The following is a 25,654-nucleotide window of genomic DNA, read 5'->3' on the forward strand; positions in this document are numbered from 1 at the left end:
AATTACTCATTGTCATGATTTCATCCAAATTGAACAGTCTTCAGTGAAAATGGGTGTCCATTTGCAGTTTTGCACCTGCTTTGGTTAACATTGTTTTTGTATGAACCTTGCCTCCGGAAGGATTTGTACAGTGAACAGAAAGGGGATGTAGCTCAGATGGTAGAGTGCTCGCTTAGCATGCGAGAGGTATGGGGATCGTTACCCCACTTCTCCACATTTTTTTTCTACAATTCTCTGTAAAGAAAAACTAACTTGATTCTTGACTTCACTTTTGCAAACTCCAAATCTCCCAAACACGCGAAAAATCCTTCTAGACATAAAAGTAAAAACAAAAACATGCGCACAAATATATCTTTTCTGCAAGCCGAAGCAGTGCAACATTCTGAACATGGCTGCGTGCCTGGTGTGCCGTCCTTTCTATGCTCGATTTAGCATATCCCGTGCCTGGTGTGCCTTTCCTTGAGCAATAATCAGGTTGTCTCCCCATAATACTGTAAGAATAATAGTTTCTATACTTCTCCAATATCTGCTTTTTGTTTTGTTTTGTTTTTGCACATATGTACTGTACAAATTCTTCTCCATAATACCGTAAGAATAATAGTTTCCTTGAGCAATAATCAGGTTGTATCCAAATTCTTCTGCATTTGGTTTATTCAGTCGCCAAATCTCGGCAATGCAGTATCAACATCAGGACACAATTACAGCATTCCAGTAAAAAGACCGGCTATTATCTACACCAGTGGGCTTCTGCTACCGTATCCATCAGTAAATTCAGTTCCTCAAATGCTGGGCTCAAGGGATCAAACGTGAGATATAGCCATGAGGAATCGAGAAAGAGGAGGTGCTCCTCTGTTTCTCACATTTTTCTGGTACCTAGTGCCCGCCAGCAGTAGCTCATGCCGCTCGGGTTTCTCTGGTCACTTAGGACGTATTTGGTTGCCGTTTGCTACAGGGCTTGCATCGCATACACTTCTCAAACCAGCCTGGTTTAGCAAAAACAGGCTCTAATACGCCATCTGCCAGTTGTTTAGTTGCCTGCATCTAGTGTCCCTGCATTAGGTAATACCCAAGTGCATTTTGTTTGGTTGCCTGCATTGGCCCAAGCGGCACATGAACACGGCGTTTGGTTGCATACGACGTACATGTTGTGCATACCTTGTACCCTAGTTGGTGAGCTTACCCACACATAGCACACCAACGCCACAGCATAGCAATGGCAATGAACTGGGCGAAGATGATGAAGTTCTTCATCTTCGGCCCAAACTGGCGATCCACCTTGACACCTCTAACCTTGCAATTGTCAACAGTGCTGTCGTGCTTTTACACCCACTCGGAGTAAGCTTGTTTTGCTGCCTGCCTAGCCTTGAACCCTCTATGTGTGTTGTTGCTATACGATTCCACATATGCATTGGCTTCTTCCCATGAACTATGAACCCCTGGGACCTTACCGATGAACACGGCATACCACTTGCCCTAGCAATGCACAAGAGCAAGAGTTGAAGCAACAAATCAATGGAGCACACAAGTAGCAAGTAAAGTAGCACACAAACAACAATGGAGCAGAAGAGAAGTAAAACATGCATGATCATACGGCATAGCAAGTTCTTCCTAGCACTACCTTGGTGTTAACCTACCACCACATTCAAAAGAGGGTGTCGTCCTACCACCGCAAGTTCACCATCAGCATGAGGGGCTAGTATGTACCACCTCACCAAAATATACAGACCATCAAATAGTTTTTGAGCCCTAGCTACACAAAATGTACGTTGTCATCATCATCGTCATCATCGTCGCCACCGCCATCGTCGTCGGGGATCATGCACACTCATAATTTTGCTGATTCACAGTTTTCGCAGCAACACCTCTAGATGCATCGTCTCTGTTTCCATTTTGTTCCCTCTAATAAACCTGGTAAATATGCAAATTCAAGTCATCCATGTCTGCATCAAGACTTGTAGCTCACACGGTGACGGTTTTACCTGCGAAAAGCCGAAAACTGATGTAACTGGACCAGTTAAGTTTCTTTCTGGGGTTCTAGCAAGACCAGATGGACAATCCAGATTCTTCAGTAATTTCAGTCTTTGTTTTGTGTGTTCACTAGAGATGGGAATATTTGGTGTAGAGGAATTTATATGAAAAAGTCTTCAATTCATCCGGCTGATTATAACGCACGCGTCCGCTGCCTGGTGCACCGTCCGATCGGCCGCGTGATTCGGTAGTGCTACCGCGCGTGGCATGTTTTTCTTTTTCACGTGCATGGTCCCTTGGGCATAGCTAGTTTAAGGACAATGCTTGGTTTTCAACAGGTGGATCTTTCGCGCGTCCGCCTCCTTCTCCTCTTTACGACACGTGTCCTACATGAGTTCCTCCAGTACTATTTCTCATGGTTTTGTGCGACCCCTGTTTTCTACAACATCATCTGTGTTACAAAAATTTCTTCCGCAACAACACCTATGTTAGTACAAAAATGAAGACGAACAATTTTTTTTCAACTTCACCAGTGGAAGTTTGCCTGTGCCAGACAGTGCTACCCATGTTGCAGAAAAGTAAAGACGGATTTTTTTTGCAAACCATCTATGTTGCAAAAATTCCTTCCGCAACAACACCCATGTTGCAGAAGTTTGTACGTAACATGCTCTTTTGTTGCAAAAGTTTTTATGTAATATAATCTTTTTTTTGAAAAATTCCGCAACATGCTTTTTATTGCAAAAGTTTTTCTGCAACATAAACTCTACTGCAAAGGTTTGTACAACCTTATCTATGTTGCAAAGTTATTCTGCAACAAAGCGCTTGTTTCTACAACTCGACCGTTGTTTCGAAAATTAATGGGTCGGGGAAGACGACCGAGCCGCATGCCAGAAGTAGATCGGACGGCTGCGCGCGCGTACATCAAACGGCCGTCGAGGTGGCGGATGTTTCATACGGATCAGCCGGCGGACTCCCAATTTATATTGTACACAATTCAGATCTGCAAAAACAAAAACCAAACAGAAAAAAAACTTGGAGAAGTGGGGTATCGATCCCCATACCTCTCGCATGCTAAGCAAGCGCTCTACCATCTGTGCTACATCCCCTGAATAGTCACCTCTAATTAACAAAGGCAATTAGTACCGGTGCTAATATGGCACAGGAAAAAGAATCCCATCGCCGGTCGTGCTCCTCATTCCGCATCCAGATTTCCGCTCGCAGTTGCCCACTGCTTGCCGAAGTGCCTCAGAAATCTGTCCTCCAGAGACGCTGGAACGAACACCGTCGCCCTCCAAAGCAGAGTAAACCCTCTCGGATCTGGAAAAAAATTTGACCGAGTCTCATTCATTGGAGGTTTAGACCCATCCAGTTTGATGACACGTGGCCGGCACAATCTCAACTCAAGCAGTCAATTCCTAGCTAGCTTCCTAATACCAATATCATATTCGTCGCATTTTTCTATCTTTCCCCTTTTTGATTCACGTATCCTGCTTGTTTTTTTCATTATTATTTATGGACGTGTCTAACCGATGGCCGGCTGCCCACTAGCACTCCGTGGTGGCCGTCCGAAAAAGGTAAGTTTTTGTCTTCCTGGATCGTATTAGAAAAAGTAAATAGGTGTGGACATATGTGAAGAGTATAAATAATTGCAAAGCATCCATGTAAACAAATGTGAACGCATTTAATTTGTGTTTTCAGTTTTTAAAAAAATCATAACTTTCAAACCGCGTGTCGAAATTAAGATCCGTTTTCACTTTTGGAACCCTCGTGGCATGCTCTTCGAAACTAGATCCCGCATGGCTATGTTTTGACAAAAAAAATTGTGCAATTTTCTCTCCGTTTTGTGCAACTGCCTAGTCGTCGGTGTGCAACTACCTGACAGGGATGTACAACTTTTCTCCTATACCATAAACATGCAGATTTCATTGATGGTGCAAAACTAACTCCTTCTCATTGATGGTGCCAAACTAACTCCTTCTAATGAGATGTGCAACTTCGTCTGTTACCTAGGCCAACTGCATAGTAGTTGATCTGCAATTTTTCCCTGCCCGTGGATGTGCTTCACTATTTGCTGCATCGACCAACAACCTAACAGTGGATGTGCAACTTCGTATACTGCCACGGCCAACTGTCTAACTGTGATTTGCAACTTTCTCTCGTACCCCATGGATGTGTAGTTTTCCTGCTAGCACACGGCCCAAACCACCCCCTAGTGAGTTTTGCAACTTTAGCACTCTGTTTATATGCAAACTTTTTACAACCCTCATGAATGTCAATTTTTTACCATTCAACTGTCCCTGCCTGTGAGATGTGCAACTTCGTAGATTGCCCCTGGCCAACTACCTAGCAGACTATGTGCAACTCTATTTGTTGGTCCCGCCAACTGAAAATACAGGTCCACAAATAGAGAGCGTAAGGAGTTGCACATTGACTAATAGGCAGTTGGCTTGAACGATAGACTAAGTTGCACATATCCCTTGCAGGGGAGGTGGGGGTAGGGTGTGCCAACAGTGAAAAACTACGCATCCACGAGTAGGGAGGAGGGTTGCACAACGACTACTAGGTAGTTGGTCGGGACAGTAGACTAGTTGCACCATATAGCACGAAAGTTGGCATCAAAAAAATTTTGTCGAAACATACCCATGTGGGATCTAGTTTCAAAGATCTTGTCACGAGAAATCCAACGGTGAAGACGGATCTAAATTCCGACGTATGGTTTGAAAGATACGACTTTTTAAAAATTTGAAAATTCCGAAATAAATAGACGTGGATCTGTTTTTCATCACATGTGACAAGTCTGAGCGCATTTAATGCTAGTAGTCACATGCACTAGCAGACAATACATGCATGTATGCATGCGAGTGACAGAGCGGCCGCTCGTTCTCTCCAATGAGCGCGTGCGCACTTTTAAGATTTCAGGTATTATTAATATATCAGCGAGCAATCAGCATGCCGGACAGGGGCGGCGCGGCCGTGTTGGACGCCCTGCCCAAGTGGCTCGTCGTCGCCGACATCCTCGTCCGGCTGCCGCGCTGTACGTGAGAGAATGGAGGCGCCAGCAAATATATCAGTAAAGAAGTCACTAACAATAAGAGCAAAAGACCACAACCATACACTAAAATAACACTAGCTAACAGCAGCCTAGCTAACTACAATATCACCAGCCTTCCAGCAGACTACAACAAGGTGATTAAGATTGCACATCTTGTGACTTACTCCTGCAAAATTAAAAAAAATCATGGGCGCAAAATTGTCGCCATGCCTTTTGTGTTTTCTTAACATGCAAACTGAAAGTAATCATGGGGAAAACAGTTCTATGGCATAGATACTCCATTGTTTACACCATCAACATGATGCTCAAGGTAGCATGAAAAATTACAAGCACCAAATGATTCCATCATCCAAAGTGTTCAGTCCTACTAGAAGTACCAAATCGTAGACATGACTGGACAAAAAAAACGACACTCTCCAAGCACACAGCAAAGAAGTAGTCCAAAGCATTAAGATGGAGCACGACATCTTATAGCACAAAGGAGAATGGAGGCTTCTTGTTCACAGCATCTTTTTGCGGCTCAAACAATGGAAGTGAAATCATGCTCTCTTGGAGGCGATGCCTAGTAAGTATCAAGAAGTCACCATGCCCTTTGCTTTCTACATTGCCTAAAAACACACCATCAATGTCGCAATGCAAAATACGGCGAGGACACTGCTGAATCAACAGCTCGCGCTCGTTGATAATAGCCATTTTAGGAGTGTCTATCCCCTTCAAATTAAGCGGTGGTGATGCCTCCATTGCTAACAAGTTAATCTGAAATTGGAAGCTCCACGTCTCGGCATCATAGTCCTACAACACCCAAACATCTAAAGTGACACAGTTATGATCAGTGCGACACAAAGCAAGGGTGCTGCCCGTATCCAACAATGACACACAATCGCCGAGTTGTGCTGGGCGGCTCATTTTTCGGAACGTCTCAGCTATGGTGTCAAATACCGTTATGTTGAAATCCGTTAGCCAATGCAGGTTACCACGATGGAGGATTGGTGGGCAGTGGTAGGACCAGATAGCAGGAACAAACCTTTGTTCTGAAACTGCTGGCCATTGGATGCATCTTGCCTGGTCCGATCCCACTGTGAGGACGAAGTACTCAAGCAACTCAACTGCTACATCGCCCTTCGCGGCGGCGTTTATTGGGTATGACACCCATAGCACTCGGTGTCCTCCAGATGGGTGGTGCCGATAGAAGCCGACTAGGCTGACAGCCATGGTGTTTGGTTGTCGTTGAGGAGGATGTGGCATGGACGCCCACTTGTGGGTGGCCGGGTTGCAGATGTAGTAATTGGATTGCTGCGACAAGATGAGGAGGCCATCACAGGTGGCACGGTGTACAATGGTAGCGAATGCGTATCCGAGGACAGGTCGCAGCTTTAGATCATTGGAGGCTCCGAGGACGCGGCAGGTGTCCTTTAGGGGTCTGATGATGGGGAGCGAGTGCTAGCGGCGGCGTGGCCGAGGATGAAGGCGTCGGTGGAAGTACCGCTGCGCCACGACTTGCGGATAGCGCGGCAGCGGAGTACGTCTTTGACAGGCAAGCGGACAAGGATCTCATCGACGACGAGCCACTCGGGCAGGTCGTCCAATACAGTCGAGCCGACGACGAGCATACTGATTCCTAGATGGGAACAAGAAAAGAGGATGAAGAAGAAGAAAACGTTAAGTAGGATGCGTCGAAGCTTGGAAAAGTGTTCCTAGAAAAAAAAGCTGAAGGGATTTACTCTACTCTGGAGAATGGACGGAGAGAGCGAGGGCGGCGCCTATGTGTTGGTGCAGCCTCGACCTTGATGACACAGCCTAGGCTGCCGCGCCGTCTTCCAGCGAGGAGCTTGGCTGCTCCTTGGAGAGACTATACGCATGCAGGGAAAGCTAAACTAACAACTGATTTCGCCGGACGGCCGCAACTCACGTACACGCGCGATTTCCTTTTCTTCCTCCACCCCTATACTAGGTGGGCTTCAAAGTTTTCCTTTCCTTTATCTCCTCCTAATGGACGACTTGGTTGAATAGTCCCCCCACTTTCAACCGGTTTATTTTCAACCGGTTTTTCTTCGTCCCACCTCCCACCAGCCCCTCCCACTGGTTTTTCTCTTTTCTCGTCTGACCGGCAATACCCAACGTATTTATGGTAATCAATCATAATTAATCCACGTATAGTAATAAATCAATCTAGGTATGGTAAGGTCATAACTCAGGAAATTTTGAATATGGTAATTATATGGTAATAAATTTAAATTACCCCAAAGGCTATCAATCCAGGTATGGTAAGGCCATAACTCGGGAAATATTGAATATGGTAATAAATTTAAATTACCACCAGGTATGGTAAGGCTATCGATCCAGGTATGTCACGCCCTCACCTGATCACCTATCACAATCTCCAGCCCCACGCACGCACCAAAGAACCCACCGGGCACCAAACGCAGCTCCTCTCGATCCCCTCGAGTAAATGCCGCCACCGTCGTGCGATCTTCCTGACACAGACGCCGTCGCCGCCTCCTTCCCACCTACGGCGTCCCCCACGTCCATGGTGACGGCGCTCGCGTCCTACACTGACCCTCCGCCTCATATAGGTTGGTCGTTGATGGAGTGGGATGTGCCGCTGCGGTTTGGGGAGGCGCAATCATGATCTGGTTGGGATCTCAGCGTGGACTCATTCTATGCGATGAAGGATGGCGCTGCCTCCCTGGCAAATGGGATCGGAGGAAGGGGCTCTACGTCGTGAATGTCGGCGAGGCAGCGGCCGAAGGCGAGCCCGACGGTGAGCACGGGTGTTCGTCCCATGAAATAGGCGGCCACGGAGGGTGGATCTGAGGCCACCCCAATCGCCGGTGGCCCTTCCTCCCATCGCTCATCGCCTCCATTCTCTCTCTCCTCTAAATCTTTGTCGCCCTGCCTGATTCTGGCCGACGCCATACGGCTCTCGCATCGACCACCACTAGCACAGCTGCGGACGAGGCGCAACCGCAGATGCCGCCGCCGCCATCCTCATCCACCTCCTCCACCATCCTTCCCAGCCGTCGTCGGGGGCACCCGCCATCTGCGCTCTAGCCCACCCGCTCCCTCCTATCCCCTCCCCCTGCCTGCCAGCCCCGTGATCCATCGCACAGATGGCAGGTACTACAGCGACCTCCTCCCCAGCGGATCCGGCCTCCTCCGATGGAGATCCATCCTGGGCACCGTCTTATTCACATGCGTGCATGTCTATGTCAACGTCTCATTCCACCTCACCTGAGCCTTTACCTTCCCACCTCTGCTTCAGATCAACATCACTTTGCAAGGTATGTGCTTGATTGTTAAGAACTGGATCGATGGATTGTGCAAGGTACTTTGGGTGTCGTCATTGACGGCAATTGTCACGCCATGCTACCATCGGAGGGGTCCCTCATCGATGATTAGGGTCTTCCGAACTGCACGAGCTCCATTGAGAAGGATGTTTTTAATTCTGGTTTTGCCTACATGCTTTCTTTGATTGTATCTACTTAGCTAATGTCTTCTTATAGATAGTAGCTGCTGAAGTGGTGATCAAAGTTGTTCACTATAAGGAAACAACCATGATAACAAAAGTGTATATTCCCTGACCTTTGACCTGAAGTACTTTTTCATTAGAAACTTGCAACAGCCAGGCATTGAAATTAGCAACAGCTTTGTACGTACTTAACTAATTTGCAGCAACACGTACTGAACTAAGTTAGGTTATGCTCATCGTTCCAACATGCTTAGTGATAACCACCTAGCAAGCTGATCAAACATGAAAAAATTGAAGTGCTACTGCTAATCGTACTATTCTAAATGTGAAAATCTATTTAATTGGCTCTTGTCTAATTGTACACTTGCATAAATCTCAGATCTTGCAAATTACAGTATAACCATAAAAGTCATGCTTTGACTCCTATAGGGCCTTTTGCACTTTAATATGACTAATAATTTGCCTTAATATCACAGATTGTATTACTACCTTTCTAAGTGAATGACATTCAAGAAGGTCATTAAATAAAACCAAGAAATCCTTCTGGTATTGGAGTGTAGGAAAGTTGAGACTATAAAACCAAAAGGTTATATTTACGTTTATTAGAGAAGGTTCTTTACTTTTTATAGGAAAACACAAAATGTTGCGATGTAGAGTCTAGGTGGTGGGCCTCCTTGATCCACTTGGTGGATGAGGGCGACTCCGGTCCTGGCACCCATAGTGCCAGTGATCCAAAAATCATAGGGCCTGGATATAGCTCTAGCAGACGTATGCGGCTTGCGCATCGAGCTTGGTCGTCTCGAGCATGGAGATAGGCGAGTTGTAGACCAAGAGCTGGTACAGAGATAGGCGAGTTGTAGACAAGAGCTGGTGGGCAACAAGAAACGCATGTACACCAAAGAACAAATCTGAGTCACATGTCTACTTCTATTGCTTTCTACAAAGAGCGGCTAGCTTAGATCTTAGACCAGTCGGTCACTGTCGAGGTCGCCAAGGTGATCTTACAGCACCGCCGTGGGGATTTCTCATGATTTTATGTAGGCACGCCGCAAGCGGTGGTGATGATTGGCTGGGTGGTATCGCTACCTTGGGAAGAGACGAAGTGATGGTAAAAGTAAGCAGGATCCGATGATTCTTCCGTGGGGATAGCCAAAGTCAAGATGTTGACTACAGACTCGTCGCAGACTTGCAGTGAACCTGGATGCGGCGAGCCTGATTTGTGGATCGATGGCGGGTCTTAACTTTGTTAGGATGGGATTGGATGGTTGCGGAGGCTGGTGTGCTTGGTTGGGTTCCCATGGAAGAATGTGGCCTCCTCGTGGATCTGGTCATGCCCATCCTAGAGAACATTGTGTCCCTAGCTCCATCGAGGAGCAAGGACAGTGCAAGCGGCAGCAGGGGGTAGGGGTAGATGTGGGGAGGGATGTCGGCGGCTGCTCGAGGTCATCATGATAAAACCCTTGACGTCCCATCTTTATCAATGGAAGTAGAAGAGCACGAAGTCGAGATTGGATAGGAGTTTGAGTTCTTTTTGGCACCGATCGGTTCCCCACTTTAGAGATGTATTTTTTTTGCGTGCGAGCAAACAGTGGGTTGATTCTAAAAGGGATAGGCACTTTTCAACAGAACTGCATGATGGACCAAAAATATGACCTCATTTTATTCGTTTGATAGATATCGTATTATTTGTTGTTGTTTGTTCGGTGAAATTTCCTAATATTTGATTATTGTGTTTCTAATTAGAGCACCCCATAATCACCCAATATGAGGGGATGATAAATGAAAGATACTGATTATAAATTTTGAAGAGCCCGTGGCAACGCACGGGCGTTATACTAGTAGTAATTTAAATTTAGAGATAGAACAGATTACATCGACTAGGACTAGCCGACTCGGCGTCCAACATGACTAGCGTACTGGCATTGGGTTCAACTGAACCCAACGGGTTTTCCTTGTCACGTATGCTATAGAGATACGTATGTGCTCTGAACCCAACAAAAAATAAGGGATGACCCCATCAATTTTGAAAGCAACGCTCAATGGAAAGGCCAAAGGCCCACAAAGTGAATCGGCTTTGTGACAGGCCCGTTCGAGGTTTCGTGTAGCGATGAAGCGACAACGCGAGGCTGACTAGAACAAGGCGAAGCTGACTATCGATATCACATCATCACATCTAGTCATCTTCTCTCTGTTGTGCAACGCCCTATCTTTCTAATTTCTTATTCCGCGTACTTTGATTGATCTAAACAATCAAATGGAGATTCTCAAAGAGGTCACAGATCCGGTTTTAATTTTTTGGAAAAGGAGGCATTTTCATTTTTTTCCTTGACCATTAATTAAGTACAAGAGAGTTATTCAATTAATTAAATAAAAAATGGATGAAAGCCATCGCAAACCGTTGAGCGACACACACAAATATCTCACACACACTTCTTCAAATAAGGCCTCGTCAAGGCAACATGCAGGCATCATCGTCATAACTACTCCTCTAGAAGACGACATTGCCATCGGTAAACCTTGACAAACAACTTGGGCTTCACCAAAGACACCTGTCGATCCAACCCACATTGTAAAGGCCACGTGGAGTCATACGAAAAATCGCTCTAGAACTCAGTGACCCGTGACAGGACATCGCAACTCCGACTCTAAAGAAGGACAACGAAAGAGAACTAGGCAAGGCTGGTGCCGTGGAAGATCACCGAGCGGACCAGTTGTTGTCCAGCATCATATGCCACCAGGACCCCACCACCGCAGATTCGACTTCACATAAACAAACAAGCCGAGGCAATCCTACTGACATGCCGAAGAAGAGCCAACTACCTCAATCATTTGCCGCATCTCCGACATCGCTCCTCCCATCGTCATTGCCACATAGGCCTTGACGCCAACACTATCGCCTTCCACTGCACTCGGCAATGCCCAACTCCAAAAATGAAGCCCTCGAAGATGAATACGACACCAAGGCACCGTCATCGTCCTATCACACAGGTTCAAGGGTTTCCTCGAGGATCCGGATAATGATGTGAGAGCATCTCTAGTGGCTTGTCTAAATTTGATAGTCTATATCTACATATACACAATGGTGTAAAAAGATTTTATTTTAGACAACCTAAGTTTTCCAGCGGTTTGTCTATATACATGATGTCTATATTCTCTTTCATATATTTTAATACTATCTTATAGCAGCTATATTTTCTAAAACTCTTATGTTGGTCATTTATGAGTTGTTCTCATTTATTTATTTTCATCCACAAGACATATAAAGGAGAAAATAAACCAGCCGCGAAATTATTTTAGGTTCAACACTAGCAACACCCTATATAATTTACGAGAAATAAACAATAGCAACAGGTTCAACCCTGATGAGGCGGCGGTCCAGGCGCAACGACCTCCGTGTCCAGCGCCGGCGCGACCGCCTCCTTGCCGACGTCCTCCAATTGCTCCGAATTGGTGAATGGCTGAGCTCATGAGCCAACATTTTTGGTTTAGACATTGTGGCTTGGTTGTCCAAATGTGGACGACGGGTAGCTAGTTTGGACATTGTCTAAATTTTATACAACGCAATAGAGAAGCCATTGAAGACGTTTTTTGGCATGTGGTAGTCTAAATTTGGTATAGACCACCATTTGCACAAGCCACTAGAGATGCTCTGATAATTCAAGGCCACCCATGGGCCGTAGGCAAAGTGCATTAAATGCGGTACTTCGTGCCCTTATTCGTGATGTTATCTTTTAGTGCTATACTCTTGTTGTAAGATGTTGATTATGAGATTTTACACATAGTTAATTTGTATCAAATCATGACACCAAGTCAATGAGTGAACCCAATGGCTAAATTTTTTGGCTCCGGCCTCGACGACACCAACACATATATGTATGACTACGAAACTTTTGAATGGGTCAATTACACCACCGATGCTTAAACTTGGTAAAAAGAAAATCACTTTAGTGACAAAACTTGCGGCATACATTGAACTGGTGTCACAACTAGGCTTGGGTGTGCAAATACGGTGCAAAACTCGTTCGAATATGCATGCGGAGCTGAAGAGACGTGACAGCGTGGCGTGGGGCCCATTGTCAGTGACCTCCCGGTGTAAACTAGGGTTGTAGCGTGTTATTTTTGCAAATACACCCTCGAATCTTTTTCCCGCAAGGGAAAAACCATGACAGGCACGGGACCAACCTGTTAGGGAAACATCACAAATTTTACATTAGAATGAAAAATTGCACCCTTGAAGATTCAGACTGGCGACTTCGAGTCATCCCGCTCGCTCGGCTAGTTACCCTACATCGATACCATTTGATGACCTAGGTGGATACACATTTCTTATATATTTTTTCCATAAACAACATAAATTAAGAATTTTAATAATTCCAAAAAAATGCTGCCGTGGGGGTTTGATCCTGCGACTTGGGCAAAAAACAAGATGAGCTGGCCACTGCATCCACATTCATTTGATCCTTGTTGCGATTTTTATCCATTTTCTCACTAATACACCGCACTCATGGGCTAAAACACACTGTGTTTTTTCATTTTAAGAAATTTGTGAAAAATATTGAAATACTAATTACAAATAATATACATACAAATAAAATAAATTACACAAAAATATGCTCATCTAATTCCAAAAAATGCCCACCTATTAATTTAACAAAAATCCATAAAATTCGATTACCACTTATACAAATGTTTGTATAAATTTAAAAAGTGTTTGCATATAAGATAGAAATACTAAAGTAATTATATATATATACTTGTAAGTTCAAAATTTTACAAGTTTTTTAATAAAATATTCATTAGTATATAAAAGTTTTATGCTAGATTTTATTTTAAATTTTGCTTTAAAAGTTTGTATGTGTTTTGATAAAATTTGTGTGTTTTGAAAAATAAATTAAATAAAAACAAATATATGTATGGGAAAAAATATGAACCTAATGTGTCATCTGCAGATTCTCAAATGAAGATGTATGTACAATTATATGTATATTATTTATAATTAGGATTATCGTATTCTTTTTACAATTTTCCAAAATAGTAGAAAAACAAAACACATGTTGAAAATGGGCCGCACTAACGGCAGTCTATTTTCGCCCATGGGCGCGGTCGGTTGTAGACATAAAAAGTACGGAAATGTTAACGCCCACACGTGTGGGCGTTTGCACATCACCCACACTCATTTCGCCACGTATGAATAGATGACATCAACAGAATTTTTTTTGTTTTTCGGCTTAAAAATGTTGTATCTTCTAAATAAAAAAAGCAAACTAAAAATCCGTTTTCATCATTAAATCCGTCTCGACGAGATCTTTAAAACTAGACCCCATGTTGATATGTTTCAACGAATTTTTTTTTGCCAGAAGTTGCCACGATGTTTACACTGCAGTTGCCATATGGCTTAAACTAAAGTTGCCATGTGGCAATTTTAGTTTGTAGATCATGGCAATTTTAGTATTTTGATGATGGCAACTCCAGTACTTTGACCATGAAAATTATTTTTTGTATGAACCATGGCAATTTTATGTGCATGTATCATGGCAATTTTAGTTTATGGTTCATGGCAAGTCTAGTTTCTTAATTCCCCGTTTTTTAAATGTCAAAATTTACTTTTAAATGTAGAAGAAAATATCTGAAACATATCATGGCAACTTCAGTGTAGACATCTTGGCAATTCATATGCAATAGACATGGCAACTTTTAATTCAATTTTTTTTCATCAAAACATATCAACATGGGATCTAGTTTCGAAGATCTCATCGCGAGAGATATAATGGTGAAAACGGATTTTCAATCGGATTTTTCGTTTAAGAGATAAAACATTTTAAAAACTGAAAATCTAAAAAGATTTCTGCATGCATGCATGCGATGAGATGGCAGTCTGTTTATATTAGAGACGTGTGGTGCGTCTCCCTTCACACCACACGTGTGGCAGTTAGCGCAACCCAAAAAGTAACAATCCGATGTAGATACTAAATTGCCTTTGTTGGGGTGGCAGGTCCGTCAGCTTGTGTGCCTCGGTCCCGTGTTTGAACCCTCATGACCGCATATTTTTTTGTTGGAATTAAAACTCTTAATTTATGTCCTTAATATAAGAACTGAGTATGCTTATAGGACATCAAGCGTTATCGTGGTGGGTTGGCTAGCTGTGCGCATCAGTTTGATTTTGGTCGCGGTTTGATTCGTCGAGCATGTAATTTTTCATTCTAACAAAACTTGTGCGTTTTCGCTGGCAGGCGGGTCCCGCAACTGTAAGGTTTTCTTTTTTGCATGAAAAATAAAAGTCAGGGGTGTTTTTGCAAAAAAACACGCCACACACCTGGTCTACATCGCGCGATACTGAAAATGAGCCCCACGTCACTGTCATGCCTCGGCAGTGCCACATGCATATACAAACGAGTTTTACATCTTATTTGCACGATGAGCCAAGTTGTGGCACCAGTTTAATGTATGCTACTAGTTTTGGTACTAAAGTGATTTTCCTCGCCAAGTTTAAGCATCGGTGGTCTATTTGACTCCTTTTTAATCTAAAATGCTGCTACTTCAGTGTCGTTCTGTTTGAGCGACAAGTATTTTTGGGCGGAGGGAGTAGTTTGAAATATCCAACACTCTAGACACACTACTGGAATTGTGTTTGCCAAGTTCTCAAGGTTTGTCGAGTTTCTTTTATCAGGAGATCGGTAGTGGAGGACATATGTTGTGCACACCAATAATAAAACTCGGTAGTATTGAACAACTCGACAAACATCATCATTTCCCAGTGCCTAAAAGAAACTCGGCGACAAAAAGAACTTTGCAGGCATGCGTGTCACATGGCATCACCATTATCGGTATATCCCGTCTGTCACCCTCAGTTTGAGGAGTTCTACCTTTTACATACTCGGCAGTAGTTATATGACATTTTGCTGAGCTCCTGATAAAAAGAACTCGACAATATTAATGATTGTCGACCCAGTCAACCGAGTCCATTCGTCGAGGGTGGAACTCGGCAAATGCGCTGCTGAGTTCCCTTGAAACTCGGCAAAGTAGGCGATTACAGTAATGACATGAAGACAAGAACGATCTGAAAGGGGCAAGGATAAACTGACAAAAAAACATGTTGTACTAAGCAAGGCTTCCTCGAGAAGAAAGCAGTTAGCGACCTCATGGCAAGGCATCGAAATCCTAATGCAAGATGAGGGGAAAAACCTTGGCGTACTATGCAAGGAGGAACATGGGCACTGCGAAACCTATAACACTGTAAGGGTGTTCAATTGGGGTCCAACTGTAAGCCGATCTTGGCACATGACTAGGTCGTACGTACAAAAGAACAGTGCAGAAAAGAAATGAAGGGGAAAAACTTGTTTGTTCTACCTCTTGCATTTTTATTATACTCTCCGTTCTTGATTTAATTCAAAATTTGTGCAGCTATGTGTGTTGGCTCATGTCACGATCTCTCGATGGCAAGGGGTGTGACAGTTGGTATCATATTTGGGATGATCTCGGAGGAAGGTCAGGCTTGTTGCCGGCCGAGTTGGCCACTCCCTTAAAATCCCATGTTGACCACTTTGTTTGCGATGGTGGTGTGGCGGTTGTTTCCCTCTAGAACACCACGAACGACATTTGTTTGTGGCTGGGGGGGGGGGGGTATTCGGCTACAGGTTGGGCGTCCCGTGTGGTTGTTCATGATTATCTGTGTGCGTATGAATTTCTAGCGGTGTAACTCGAACGGCATAGCACATGGAGGCGAAGGGCGTCAATTTTTTCACGTGTTTCAAAAAATGTTTTATTCACATTTTGGAAAAAAAATTACAACTAAAAAACATTGTTTGGAACCATGTTTTTTAAAATTTGTTCAGAATTCAAAAAAAGGAATTTAAAACTTGTTCACAATTCAAAAACCTATTCAGAATTTGAATTTTTTTGCAATTTTGAGAAATGTTCACATTTTCATAAAATCTTTGCGCTTTTCAAAAAAAATCACTTAAAAAATCATAATTCAAAAACATTGTTCTGAATTCAAAAACAAATCACATGGCAACTTTAGTTGACGCTAGGTGGCAAGTTTAATTGTTAACACATGATAACTTTGTCCCAGTTCGTTTCTTTTTTGTCAGAAAATTGTCATATTTGACAACCTCGCGTGAACTAAAGTTGCCATGAAAAACTTTCGGGTTGTCGTGCTTAAAATCCGAACGTTCGGGATTTATCATTTCCGTATAATTTTTAAAAAGATTTTTAAAATATGTAGCTTCTCAAATCGGTGTTTTCGGGGTGAAAACCCCGACTAAAACCTAAGGAAAAAAAAAATAGAAATTTGGTCTCATATAAAGTGGGCCGGCCCATTTGTGCGAAAGCTCCTCTCGTCCGTCACCCACCTTGAAATACTCCGGCTTGGCGCCCGAACATAACCGACAACCAACAGCTTTGGCTTCTCCCCTTCTTCCCCTCGCCGGAGCGCCAAGAAACCAAGAACCCATCCTCCCCACCTCCCTCTCCCCCTCTTCGAAATGCAGGGCCCCGACGCCTTTGCTCTCCAGCCGTCCAACACCGACGACCGATGGAGCACTTCGTCGAGGGCCAACACGTGCGGCTGCGGAGCACCTTGCTCGGCAGGTACCTCCACGCTGACGAGGACGGGGATAGCGTATCCCTCCAGGACCGCCGGGCGTCGGTGAACTCGGCTTGGGCAGTCGAGTTACACAACCTGGATGATTATGGCCCGCACGTGCTCCTCTGCAGCGCTGCCTATGGCCGCTACCTCTCTGCAACGGATGCGCGAGCGCTGGTCGGCCGCGGGCTCCGCGTCGAGCAGCGCAACTACGATGATACGGATTCGGATGGCGACGTCGAGCAGGACGATCCAGAGATGAATGCCCTTCTACGGCGCGTATTCCGGATGCAGGGCAGAGACGGCGTGCACCTTAGCAACGTCAACGGGGGATGTCTCCTCGCCACTGAAGAGCTCGGCCACTACCGTGGCAATGGTGTCAGCGCCGAGGACACCCAGGTCATCAGCACGATGATGAACTGGGTCATGGAGCCCATCCCCGCCATGGCGATTCCGCCTGAACTTCCGGCAGAGGTGAGTCCGCCATGCCATGTCCGCTTCTTGATTCTTCCCGAATTTGCGCGAATTTGGTTCTTGGATAGTTGAATTTGCGCGAAGATGCATCGGAATTTGATTGCAAATCGTGTAAATTTCGATTGCTTGGGATTGGAGCGATTCTTTGATGTGATGATGGTTCTTTCATTCTTTGCAACCAAACTCCAACTGCAGGTTCCCCTCCCCGTCGCCACGTTGACATCGCGGGAGATCGAATACGTGTGGCTGAACGCCGACGAGGACAGTGTCACCGATGGCTGGTACCCATTCGATGGGAGGTCCTTGCTCCGCCTCAGCACCAAGCTGGCCCTGCATCTGTCCGTGGAGTCTGGAATGGAGGGCATCCCCGACATCGTCATATGCCTCCCTGCCCGCAGTGGCTGCCTTCTCCCACTCCTCGTCGACCTGCCCAGCAGCGAGCAGGACTTCCGCGTCATCGTCGTCAACGCCGGCTCGCCTGGTGAGAAGCCATAAACTTCTCCTTTGGCTTCAGTTGTTCGGATATTTTGATTCTCAATTCAGTTGACTGCCAATCTGCCTCTCCTCTGCTGGAGTACTCTGCTAGTCTGAAAATTATGAGAATTTACTGAAACCGGTCTAGTCTGAAACTTTTGCTGATCTGTTTCAGTTAATTACGAGTTTTGACTTGGTAATGGTCTCAAGACTCGGAACAATTTTAGGATTGTAGACATCGTGACAGTTGCTAAAATCCACACTGAAACTTGATATGGAGAGTATTGCTTTCCATTCTGCTCTGCTTTGATTCCGATGATCTAGTTATTCCGTTTAATACCATATATATGTGCCGGTAGCTAGCTAGTGGAATACTTGGGAACTTGAAAACCCAAACCTGTTTAGTCTGCCTAGTTCAGTTTCACAAAGAAGATAAATATTTCTGTTTTTTAGCCTACTGTAATTGTTTCGAGTAACGCGTGGACAAAATTCAGGTTCTGTTCCACAGCACATTCTCTACATTGTTTTGAGGTTTTGTACATCATCTTTCTTTTTGATCTTGTGTTATCTGAACCTGTTGCAGTACCTATGACACATGATGCCTAACTGCTTATCTATTTTTCTGCTAATTCAGCCCACGCGGCACCGCGGTACACGGATGTCGATGCAGAGTAGATAGAAACCAGAGCCAGGACCTCTTGAAGTCGCCTTCCTGTCCACCTCTTCAGAAGCAGCGTCGCCTCGGACACGATGACATTAGAACCCAGTTCCTTTTGTTGAGATATGGGTTCATGAAAACCCAGCAGTTTCTTGTGTTTCTGCTAGCTAAGCTTGCTTTCCTCAACTGACAGTAGGGCAAGTATTTGCTCTGGCATCGCGGTTCTAAAATCCTGAAACTGTTCGAAAAATGGTGCGTGACATATATTTGTCTGTAATGAGTTGACAATGGCCAGTACTTCAACATTGCTAGCAGCATTTTTTTCTTAGATGAGGCACAGATGTGGTGGTCCTTGCAACGAGTTGAGCACTTGAGTTTTGTTGTTCTGCTTAGAGTTTTAGTTCATCAGCAGAGACTGAATTTTCTGTTTTGACAGAGATCGAATTCTGAACATTTTGTTTTTTAACCTTGAGTTTTGTGTTTTTCTTTTTTATATTCTTATCTAAACTTGTTGCAGCACCAGTTACGCATGAAAACCCAAACCAGTCCAAGAGTTTTATGCTAATTCATCCCACACGGTGCTGCGGTATGCGGATGTCGATGCAGAGTAGAGAGACACCGCCCTAGAAGTCGCCTTCCTGTCCACCTCTTCAGAAGTGTCACCGCCTCGGACGCGATGACATTAGAATCCAGTTCCTTTCGTTGAGATGTGGATTCAGAAAAACTCAGCATGCAGTCTTGAGTTTCTGCTTAGCTAGGCTTGGTTTCTTCTTCTGACAGTATATGAAACTATTGCAGAGGCCGGGGGTTTTAACCTCCTTTTCTAAAAAAAAGACAGTATATGAAACTATTAGCTTTGCCATCACGATTCTGAAATTCTGAAACTGTTTGACCATGACACTTGCCATTAGTCTATAAAAATGCGTCGACAATGGCCACTACTTGAACTTTGCTAGCTGCATCTCTGTTAGATGGTGTCGGTACAGATGTGGTGGTTCTTGCACTGAGTGGGAACTTGAGTTCTGTTGTTTTGCTTAGTTTCAGTCTATCAGCAGGGAGTAAATATATATTTTTTACACCAGCAGAAACTGAATTTGTTGACAGATATCGAATTCTGAACATGGCGATGCTAATGTGCTCGGACACGACTTGCTGCATTTTGCTGGGATATTTTTTGAACAAAATTCAGATCGTATCCCACAATGCTGTAATAATACTTGTTTCTGCACATTCACATGACGACATTTTGCTTCTCTTGTTACATTGACGGACACTGAAAACGTTGCAGAGTCACTAAAATGTACTCCCTCTGTAAACAAATCTAAACCCTCCTACATTTCTTTAAGGAGGGAGTATGTTTTTGGATTGTTTTCTTTCTTTTTGTGAAAGGGAGGCAAACCCCGGTGTCTGAAATGTATATCTCGCGTACAAGAAGAATTCCACTAATCTTGCATCAAAAATAAGAGAGGAAGAGAAAGTTGGAATTACTCATTGTCACGATTTCATCCAAATTGAACAGTCTTCAGTGAAAATGGGTGTCCATTTGCAGTTTTGCACCTGCTTTGGTTAACATTGTTTTTGTATGAACCTTGCCTCTGGAAGGATTTGTACAGTGAACAGAAAGGGGATGTAGCTCAGTTGGTAGAGTGCTCGCTTAGCATGCGAGAGGTATGGGGATCGATACCCCACTTCTCCACATTTTTTTCTACAATTCTCTGTAAAGAAAAACTAACTTGATTCTTGACTTCACTTTTGCAAACTCCAAATCTCCCAAACACGCGAAAAATCCTTCTAGACATAAAAGTAAAAACAAAAACATGCGCACAAATATATCTTTTCTGCAAGCCAAAGCAGTGCAACATTCTGAACATGGCTGCGTGCCTGGTGTGCCGTCCTTTGTATGCTCGATTTAGCATATCCCGTGCCTGGTGTGCCTTTCCTTGAGCAAAAATCAGGTTGTATCCCCATAATACTGTAAGAATAATAGTTTCTATACTTCTCCAATATCAGTTTTTTGTTTTGTTTTGTTTTTGCACATATGTACTGTACAAATTCTTCTCCATAATACTGTAAGAATAATAGTTTCCTTGAGCAATAATCAGGTTGTATCCAAATTCTTCTGCATTTGGTTCATTCAGTCGCCAAATCTCGGCAATGCAGTATCAACATCAGGACACAATTACAGCATTCCAGTAAAAAGACCGGCTGTTATCTACACCAGTGGGCTTCTGCTACCGTATCCATCAGTAAATTCAGTTCCTCAAATGCTGGGCTCAAGGGATCAAACGTGAGATATAGCCATGAGGAATCGAGAAAGAGGAGGTGCTCCTCAGTTTCTCACATTTTTCAGGTACCTAGTGCCCGCCAGCAGTAGCTCATGCCGCTCGGGTTTCTCTGGTCACTTAGGACGTATTTGGTTGCCGTTTGCTACAGGGCTTGCATTGCATACACTTCTCAAACCAGCCTGGTTTAGCAAAAACAGGCTCTAATACGCCATCTGCCAGTTGTTTAGTTGCCTGCATCTAGTGTCCCTGCATTAGGTAATACCCAAGTGCATTTTGTTCGGTTGCCTGCATTGGCCCGAGCAGCACATGAACACGGCGTTTGGTTGCATACGGCGTACATGTTGTGCTTACCGTGTACCCTAGTTGGTGAGCTTACCCACACCTAGCACACCAACGCCACAGCATAGCAATGGCGATGAACTGGGTGAAGATGATGAAGTTCTTCATCTTTGGCCCAAACTGGTGATCCACCTTGACACCTCTAACCTTGCAATTGTCAACAGTGCTGTCGTGCTTTTACACCCACTCGGAGTAAGCTTGTTTTGCTGCCTGCCTAGCCTTGAACCCTCTATGTGTGTTGTTGCTATACGATGCCACATATGCACTGGCTTCTTCCCATGAACTATAAACCCCTGGGACCTTACCGATGAACACGGCATACCACTTGCCCTAGCAATGCACAAGAGCAAGAGTTGAAGCAGAAAATCAATGGAGCACACAAGTAGCAAGTAAAGTAGCACACAAACAACAATGGAGCAGAAGAGAAGTAAAACATGCATGATCATACGGCATAGCAAGTTCTTCCTAGCACTACCTTGGTGTTAACCTACCACCACATTCAAAAGAGGGTGTCGTCCTACCACCGCAAGTTCACCATCAGCGTGAGGGGCTAGTATATACCACCTCACCAAAATATATAGACCATCAAATAGTTTTTGAGCCTAGCTACACAAAATGTACGTCGTCATCGTCATCGTCATCGTCGTCGCCACCGCCATCGTCGTCGGGGATCATGCACACTCATAATTTTGCTGATTCACAGTTTTCGCAGCAACACCTCTAGATGCATCGTCTCTGTTTCCATTTTGTTCCCTCTAATAAACCTGGTAAATATGCAAATTCAAGTCATCCATGTCTGCATCAAGACTTGTAGCTCACACGGTGACGGTTTTACCTGCGAAAAGCCGAAAACTGCTGTAACTTGACCAGTTAAGTTTCTTTCTGGGGTTCTTGCAAGACCAGATGGACAATCCAGATTTTTCAGTAATTTCAGTCTTTGTTTTGTGTGTTCACTAGAGATGGGAATATTTGGTGTAGAGGAATTTATATGAAAAAGTCTTCAATTCATCCGGCTGATTATAACGCACGCGTCCGCCGCCTGGTGCACCGTCCCATCGGCCGTGTGATTCGGTAGTGCTACCGCGCGTGGCATGTTTTTCTTTTTCACGTGCGTGGTCCCTTGGGCATAGCTAGTTTAAGGACAATGCTTGGTTTTCAATAGGTGGATCTTTCGCGCGTCCGCCTCCTTCTCCTCTTTACGACACGTGTCCTGCATGAGTTCCTCCAGTACTATTTCTCATGGTTTTGTGCGACCCCTATTTTCTACAACATCATCTGTGTTACAAAAATTTCTTCTGCAACAACACCTATGTTAGTACAAAACTGAAGACGAACAATTTTTTTCCAACTTCACCAGTGGAAGTTTGCCTGTGCCAGACCGTGCCACCCATGTTGCAGAAAAGTAAAGACGGATTTTTTTTGCAAAACCATCTATGTTGCAAAAATTCCTTCCGCAACAACACCCATGTTGCAGAAGTTTGTATGTAACATGCTCTTTTGTTGCAAAAGTTTTTATGTAATATAATCTTTTTTTGAAAAATTCCGCAACATGCTTTTTATTGCAAAAGTTTTTCTACAACATAAACTCTACTGCAAAGGTTTGTACAACCTTATCTATGTTGCAAAGTTATTCTGCAACAAAGCGCTTGTTTCTACAACTCGACCGTTGTTTCAAAAATTAATGGGTCGGGGAAGACGACCGAGCCGCACGCCAGAAGTAGATCGGACGGCTGCGCGCGCGTACATCAAACGGCCGTCGAGGTGGCGGATGTTTCATACGGATTCAGATCTGCAAAAACAAAAACCAAATGAAAAAAAAAACTTGGAGAAGTGCGGTATCGATCCCCATACCTCTCGCATGCTAAGCGAGCGCTCTACCATCTGTGCTACATCCCCTGAATAGTCACCTCTAATTAACAAAGGAAATTAGTACCGGTGCTAATATGGCGCAGGAAAAAGATTCCCAGCGCCGGTCGTGCTCCTCATTCCGCATCCAGATTTCCGCTCGCAGTTGCCCACTGCTCGCCGAAGTGCCTCAGAAATCTGTCCTCCAGAGACGCTGGAACGAACACCGTCGCCCTCCAAAGCAGAGTAAACCCTCTCGGATCTGGAAAAAAATTTGACCGAGTCTCATTCATTGGAGGTTTAGACCCATCCAGTTTGATGACACGTGGCCGGCACAATCTCAACTCAAGCAGTCAATTCCTAGCTAGCTTCCTAATACCAATATCATATCCGTCGCATTTTTCTATCTTTCCCCTTTTTGATTCACGTATCCTGCTTGTTTTTTTCATTATTATTTATGGACGCGTCTAACCGGTGGCCGGCTGCCCACTAGCACTCCGTGGTGGCCGTCCGAGAAAGGTAAGTTTTTGTCTTCCTGACTCGTATTAGAAAAAGTAAACAGGTGTGGACATATGTGAAGAGTATAAATAATTGCAAAGCATCCATGTAAACAAATGTGAACGCATTTAATTTGTGTTTTCAGTTTTTTAAAAATCATAACTTTCAAACCACGTGTCGAAATTAAGATCCGTTTTCACTTTTGGAACCCTCGTGGCATGCTCTTCGAAACTAGATCCCACATGGCTATGTTTTGACAAAAAAATTGTGCAATTTTCTCTCTGTTTTGTGCAACTGCCTAGCCGTCGGTGTGCAACTACCTGACAGGGATGTGCAACTTTTCTCCTATACCATAAACATGCAGATTACATTGATGGTGGAAAACTAACTCCTTCTCATTGATGGTGCAAAACTAACTCCTTCCAATGAGATGTGCAACTTCGTCTGTTACCTAGGCCAACTGCATAGTAGTTGATCTGCAATTTTTCCTTGCCCGTGGATGTGCTTCACTATTTGCTGCATCGACCAACAACCTAACAGTGGATGTGCAACTTCGTATACTGCCACGGCCAACTGTCTAACTGTGATTTGCAACTTTCTCTTGTACCCCATGGATGTGTAGTTTTCCTGCTAGCACACGGCCCAAACCACCCCCTAGTGAGTTTTGCAACTTTAGCACTCTGTTTATATGCAAACTTTTTACAACCCTCATGAATGTCAATTTTTTACCATTCAACTGTCCCTGCCTGTGAGATGTGCAACTTCGTAGATTGCCCCTGGCCAACTACCTAGAAGACTATGTGCAACTCTATTTGTTGGTCCCGCCAACTGAAAATAAAGGTCCACAAATAGAGAGCGTAAGGAGTTGCACATTGACTAATAGCACTAGTAGAAAAAGGGTCAAACGTGAAGCACATTAGTGCCGGTTCCAACAGCTAGCCGGGCCGCTTTCATTAGTACCGGTTCGTGGAGAACCTTTAGCACCAATTCGTGCCACGAACTGGTACTAATGAGAGTGGTGGCAGGATGTTGTCAGACTGGGGCCCCTCCAGCCCCTTTAGTACCGGTTCGTGCCACGAACCGGTACTAAAGGTCGTCCTATATAAACCCTACGTCCACCAGCACTCTGTTCTTCCCCCTTTCCCCTCTCCCTCTCCTCTGTTCTTCCCTTCTTCCTCTCGAGTTCATCACAAAATTTGCCCAAAATTTGTCAAGATTTGAAGGCCCTCATCCATTCAAATGATCACAAAGGTTAGCAACTTTGTCCTTTCATCTCTCATTGCTAGATTAGCTCTTGCATTGGTTTATATAGTGATTAATTTGTGAGTTTAGTAATTTGGGAGGATATATATATGTGCTAGTATTTGATTTATATGCAATTTGAGGTCAAAAATAACACTTAGTTTGCATATGTAGGTGTGGTTTACTTAGTGCCTTCTAAATCTCCATCGTAGCCACCGTCGATCGCCCGCACCGTCCCGTCACCGGCACCACCTTGTGGTGAGGCTCTTGTTCATGAAATTTTATATAAAAATTGATGTTTGTGTGATTTGGATATATAGTTACTCGTATAATTATCTTACCCGTATGTTGTTTGTTATACATATAGTGCCATGGTTTTGATATCCGTCCCCGTCGGCCCTAGTCCTTGTTATGATTCGGATGTGGTATGTATATTCTCTTTTAAAACTAGTTGCATTTCGTGTTTATGACAAATTATGCCCATCAAGTTGACATAGAAATTTTTTCTAGGAGGTATGTGAACCGGAAATTCCAACCGACCCTATTGCCGAGAGGTTAAATTTAGTTGAAAGAGAAAACGAGTACTTGAAAGAAAAATTGAAAAGAATTGAGGGGGAGAAGATGGAATTGGAGTTGCATGTTGCCGATGTCGTCGATGATCACAAGATCAAGATGGAGAAAATGTGCTTGAAGATTAGAAAGATTAGAAAATATGCCATCGATAGTGAGGCTTGGTATCATTATGCTGTTGGATCCATTGTTACCT

The 25,654-nt window shown here is 44.1% G+C and overlaps 1 protein-coding gene, 1 non-coding gene and 1 pseudogene across 2 annotated transcripts; 2 read left to right on the top strand and 1 right to left on the bottom strand.

The window, feature by feature from the left end:
* Positions 1-5,488: 5,488 nt before the first annotated feature.
* LOC147957753 (F-box protein At5g49610-like) lies at positions 5,489-6,630 on the bottom strand (annotated as a pseudogene).
* Positions 6,631-17,022: 10,392 nt separating this feature from the next.
* On the top strand, positions 17,023-18,696 carry LOC147957754 (uncharacterized). The gene is made up of 3 exons (XM_087535783.1): positions 17,023-17,547; positions 17,743-18,028; positions 18,656-18,696. The coding sequence occupies exons 1-3, from the start codon at positions 17,023-17,025 to the stop codon at positions 18,694-18,696; spliced, it is 852 nt and encodes a 283-aa protein (XP_087391909.1).
* A 1,606-nt stretch (positions 18,697-20,302) lies between these two features.
* On the top strand, positions 20,303-20,375 carry TRNAA-AGC (transfer RNA alanine (anticodon AGC)). The gene has a single exon. It is a non-coding gene; the product is annotated as a tRNA-Ala (tRNA).
* The last annotated feature ends 5,279 nt before the right edge of the window (positions 20,376-25,654 follow it).

Source organism: Triticum urartu, chromosome 7A (genome assembly GCF_056163025.1).
Source record: "Triticum urartu cultivar PI428250 chromosome 7A, HENAU_Tu73, whole genome shotgun sequence".
Taxonomy (NCBI): Eukaryota; Viridiplantae; Streptophyta; class Magnoliopsida; order Poales; family Poaceae; genus Triticum; species Triticum urartu.